The 5,503-nt window shown below is 37.8% G+C and overlaps 1 protein-coding gene across 1 annotated transcript; it reads left to right on the forward strand.

The window, feature by feature from the left end:
- Nucleotides 1-1,749: 1,749 nt before the first annotated feature.
- Nucleotides 1,750-3,950, forward strand: LOC136753427 (P2Y purinoceptor 12). Its single transcript, XM_066709536.1, has 2 exons — nt 1,750-2,116; nt 2,737-3,950. The coding sequence occupies exon 2, from the start codon at nt 2,740-2,742 to the stop codon at nt 3,793-3,795; it is 1,056 nt and encodes a 351-aa protein (XP_066565633.1). The 5' UTR covers nt 1,750-2,116; nt 2,737-2,739; the 3' UTR covers nt 3,796-3,950.
- Nucleotides 3,951-5,503: the final 1,553 nt, after the last annotated feature.

Here is a 5,503-nt window from a genome sequence, read left to right on the forward strand (position 1 = left end):
AAACAGTGAAAGCCTATCTTCTTCTACTGCCATGTATATCAGGCAGTGTGTGTAAATTGAACAAACCTTTTAGATTGACCGTAAACTCAGATAGGCAGCACAACTTCCATTTGTTTATCTTCATAGAACCGCTTAAAATGGCTTTCCCATATCATATCATTGCATTAAAAAAATTACTTTGTAAATATTATAATAAAACACAATCCAATTCTATTCAGAAACAGCCATCAAAAAAACACTTTCGATATTTCAATAAATCATCCTTATCCTGACAAACATCTAGGCGTTCCATGGATCCCATGTGGAGTTTCTTTCAAAAATGATGTAGTAATGCATGAGGTTTAGGAAAGGCCTGGGGTTAAAGTGGCATTGAGTAAATAAATCAGTCTAGATTGAGGTGAAGGGTTTTAGGTTTAATGTCCTTGTGGTAAGGATTAAGTTGAGTTACCAACCCTATTATTACAAGAGAGTACTGTGTCGCACAGTATTGCTGTTCCGTTTCTAAAAATAATGTTTTTAATTAGTATATGTCAGTAAAATGTCCCCCCAGTAAAACAATAAAATATTATTGTATAGCCTAAATAATGCAGACAGTGGAATAAAGCCTGGGGAAGGCAGTGGAGACCAGGAGTTTTCAATTCAATCAATTTTGAACAGCCAGTTCTATCAACCCGAGTAAATAGAATTATAGGCTACCTCTCTTTCATTTCTTTCTGCAGCTGTTGTGCTCATTATGTAAATAGTAGCCATGCATTCACTGTCAATGTCAGTGGTAGCGGCTTCTTAATGCAACAGCCTGGATAACATTTAAGGTAAAGCTGCATTTTTCATATTCTGTAAAAAATATATTTTAAAAACTACATATGAATATTATATGGGTGTAAAATATTTTATTAAACAGTCCGGCAAAAATATTGTCTGCCTTTGCATGAAATGAGAAATTGCTTTTCTAAATAACAATGCACCACAAAATAGATTTGAAAGATGTCTGTTTATGTAATAGTATAAATGTGAAGTATTAGCAGCACTCAAATCTACAGTGGGAACACTAATTTACAAAATCATTGAACAATAACTCATTAGAAATATTCTGCTTTAATATCACAGTTTTATTTCAATTTATTTTGAATGCAAAAACTTAAAAAAAATAAATAAATCACTATACATATTTTTTATGGCTTTGATTGGAATGTCAATATACAGAGTTTCCTGATATGAAAAGTCATAACACTGCTGACAGCATGGTATTAATTTCTCCTTCTTCTGTAAAATTAAATTATGCTTTTATCAACCTGGGGTAAGACCAGGAATAAAACATTAGGTGTCTGGTAAAATTAAATTAATGTCACTAGAACGGATTTGTGTTCAGTACCAAGGATATCACTGCACTAGGAAATTACGTTGATGCTTTTAAAATTGAGTTTGGGCTGTTATTTTTCTGTGTTTGGGCACTGAAAATTGCCTGACTAACTTTGAATCATGAAGAAACGACACAGGAAATTATTAAAGGAAAATCTTCCACCTGACACAAGTCAGTATATGTCTTTGGACCACATATTGCAATAATAATAAAAATTAAACTGCAAATCCTGTATCTACATTAAATCTGAGAAGAAGGCTCATCTGTGAACATGTATATTCTCTGTAAAGTTATAGGCTACTTGTTTCACACTAAACGTTGGATATGACAATAATAGTATTGCTAACATTTGTCATACAATTGTTTCATTATTTCCTAGATATCACAACATCATTCCAGACTCAGACTGGCTACCTAATTCAAACACACAAACTGAATTTTCTATAGATATATGCCAGCCCTTCAATAGTTCAATATATAAATCTGGAAGGACTGGCAGGAAACAGAAAGCAGAAGAAGGAGCAGAATTACAATTCTCCATCACTGTTCGAAAGAGCATTCCAGTGCATAACAGGAGACTAAGGAAAAGGCATTGCTTTTTCAGTTCTGCTTTTAAGAAGCCCTCACATGCTTGATAGGGCTGGGGTTTACCGACATGCTCAGGACATTTGAGAAGATTTTCAGTATTCCACAACCACTGTCAGATCCCATCCTTTCAACAACTGCACAACAGTCAGCTGGGAGGTAGGAAAGAAAGTGAGTACTTAAGAGTTGAAGCTGCTATTTGCATTGCATGCAATATAATTAATTGCATTTAATAATAATAATAATAATAATAATAATAATAATAATAATAATATGCATTTATTGAAAGAATACCAAGTACTATTCATTATCTGATCATTTGTTTTATATGCATACAATAGGATTGTCAAAAAAAAATGTGACAAAATGAGTATTCAAATAAGTTTTATAATACAGAGAAACTGCATTTTTTGTGTGTGTTGCCAGGATTATATATTTTTTGTTACAGGGTGTTGTAAATATAATAATGTCGCATGTTATTGTTAATTAAAATACATAACTCATATTTACTTAAGAATGTTTCAGGTTTGCATGTTCAGAACATGTTTAAAATGCTTAAATAGTGCTTTTACTGTTTGATATCCTTGTTACTGGGATGCATAAAATCACTGAGCTGCCCTACAGAATAATATTTAATTACACTAAGCTCACTTATTTTACTATCCAAGCCATGTTTGGACATTTCCATGTGGTGGATGAATATCTTTCCGAAGCAGTACATTTTCACAATGAGATTTCATACTCGACCCTTTCATTCCTTTTTATGTTTTATTTTCATTGAATCATTGCAGGCTATGCCAATGGATTTCCCCACAAGTTCAGTAGGCATCTCCAACGGCTCCAGTGATGATAACGCCACCACACTGACCAGAAACTGTTCCAGGGACAGTGTGGTGAACACTGTGCTCTTCCCAGTCCTCTACACAGTTCTCTTCATCGTGGGACTCTCAATGAACGGTCTGGCTGTCTGGGTCTTCTTCCAGATCCCGAGCAAATCCAACTTCATCATCTACCTGAAGAACATTGTGATAGCCGACGTACTCATGACTCTCACCTTCCCATTCAAAATCCTGGCCGACTCCAAGCTGGGTCCAGACTACCTCAAGGTCATCGTTTGTCGAGTGACCTCAGTCGTCTTCTACTTCACCATGTACATCAGCATCATATTTTTCGGATTAATCAGCATTGACCGCTACCAGAAAACCGTCAACCCCTTTGACAAGGCCAAGACGTTAAGTCTGTTATGGGTGAAAATCCTTTCGGGATCAATGTGGCTTTTATTGTTTTTCATGTCACTCCCGAACATGATCCTGACCAGCAACAAGCCCTCGTCTCCCACTTTCAAATGCGCTGACCTGAAAACAGAATTCGGCCTAAAGTGGCACGCAATTGTCAACTACACCTGCCAGGTTATTTTCTGGAGTAATTTAGCAGTTGTGACATTTTGTTACATTTTAATAACAAAGGAGCTCTACAGTTCATATGCCAGAACCAAAAGCTCGAACACAAAAGGCAGAAAAACGGTCAAAATTAATGTTTTTCTGGTTCTGGCAGTTTTTTTTATTTGTTTTGTTCCCTTCCACTTCGCCAGAGTCCCGTACACGATGAGTCAAACCACAGAGCTGTTCAGGTGTTCCCTGGAAATCGCTCTGTTCCACCTGAAGGAAAGCACACTGTGGCTGTCCTCCCTGAACTCGCTCCTTGACCCTCTCATCTACTTCTTCCTCTGCAATTCCTTCAGGTCCTCCCTCTTTAAGCTGCTGAACATATCCATCCCTCATTCTTCAGAAAGCAGGAGGACGCAGAAATGCAATATTGAAAATACTCCTTTGGAAGACTCCTCCATGTAGGATACTTGCTTATGTAAGAATATCCAGGACATCTGCTGTTAAATTTTCATCTGCCAAGTTATTATATGGGTCTCTATTTGTTAAGAGCCCTTTGTGGTGTTGTTTCTGTCTGCTGCAATATGAACTTTGAATAAATGTTGCTGGATGTCCCTGCATGTTGTGCATTACATGTGAATGTTCTTTTACAGATAAAACAGTTGATTACAAGAATATTTGCAAAAAATATCTGATAAAGGACTTCAGTTGTCATTGAATAGGGGTAATGGTTAGGCTAATCTGACGGAAACTGAATTTGTGGCCTGAAATATACAAATGCACATGTTATTAAGCAGTCTTTTTTGCTGGATGAAATGGTAAGCAAATACATGCATAGGAACTAGTCTACCAAACTGAGGGAATGCACTTCTACAAGTCAATGACAATGAATGTGATCAATGAGGTGATGTGTATTAATAATAATGAGAGGCCTCTGTTTGTTGTTTAAACAGAAAGTGATTGAACTAAATGATGTCAACGCTAACAGTAAAGCAGGGCTATGTGGTTTTAAAGGAATTACAATAAATCAATAAACAAACAAGGGTTCATTTTAATATGACCTGTTACATCGACAAACTGCTCATAATATACAGTTACAGTTTGGTCCATAAATATTTGTACAGTAACACAGTTGTCATCATTTTGGCTCTTTACGCCACCACAATGTATTTGAAATGAAACTTTAAGTGTAGACTTTCATCTTTAATGTGAGGGTAGTTACATCCAAATTGGGTGAACGGTGTAGGAATTACACCCATTTGTACAGTGGGGGAAAAAAGTATTTGATCCCCTGCTGATTTTGTACGTTTGCCCACTGACAAAGAAATGATCAGTTTATCATTTTAATGGTAGGTGTATTTTAACAGTGAGAGACAGAATAACAACAAAAAAATCCAGAAAAATGCATTTCAAAAAAGTTATAAATTGATTTGCATGTAAATGAGGGAAATAAGTATTTGACCCCTTCGACTTAGTACTTGGTGGCAAAACCCTTGTTGGCAATCACAGAGGTCAGACGTTTCTTGTAGTTGTCCACCAGGTTTGCACACATCTCAGGAGGGATTTTGTCCCACTCCTCTTTGCAGATCCTCTCCAAGTCATTAAGGTTTCGAGGCTGACGTTTGGCAACTCGAACCTTCAGCTCCCTCCACAGATTTTCTATGGGATTAAGGTCTGGAGACTGGCTAGGCCACTCCAGGACCTTAATGTGCTTCTTCTTGAGCCACTCCTTTGTTGCCTTGGCTGTGTGTTTTGGGTCATTGTCATACTGGAACCCCCTTCCACGACCCATTTTCAATGCCCTGGCTGAGGGAAGAAGGTTCTCACCCAAGATTTGACTGTACATGGCCCCGTCCTTCGTCCCTTTGATGCGGTGCAGTTGTCCTGTCCCCTTAGCAGAAAAACACCCCCAAAGCATAATGTTTCCACCTCCATGTTTGACGGTGGGGATGGTGTTCTTGGGGTCATTCCTCCTCCTCCAAACATGGCGAGTTGAGTTGATGCCAAAGAGCTCGATTTTGGTCTCATCTGACCACAACACTTTCACCCAGTTCTCCTCTGAATCATTCAGATGTTGGCAAACTTCAGACGGGCCTGTACATGTGCTTTCTTGAGCAGGGGGACCTTGCGGGCGCTGCAGGATTTCAGTCCTTCACGGCGTAGTGTGTTACCA

The sequence above is a fragment of the Amia ocellicauda genome, chromosome 7 (genome assembly GCF_036373705.1).
Source record: "Amia ocellicauda isolate fAmiCal2 chromosome 7, fAmiCal2.hap1, whole genome shotgun sequence".
NCBI lineage: Eukaryota > Metazoa > Chordata > Actinopteri > Amiiformes > Amiidae > Amia > Amia ocellicauda.

Bases quoted from the DNA above. Each gene is read 5' to 3' on its own strand.
- LOC136753427 (XM_066709536.1), top strand. From the start codon at position 2,740: ATGCCAATGGATTTCCCCACAAGTTCAGTAGGCATCTCCAACGGCTCC.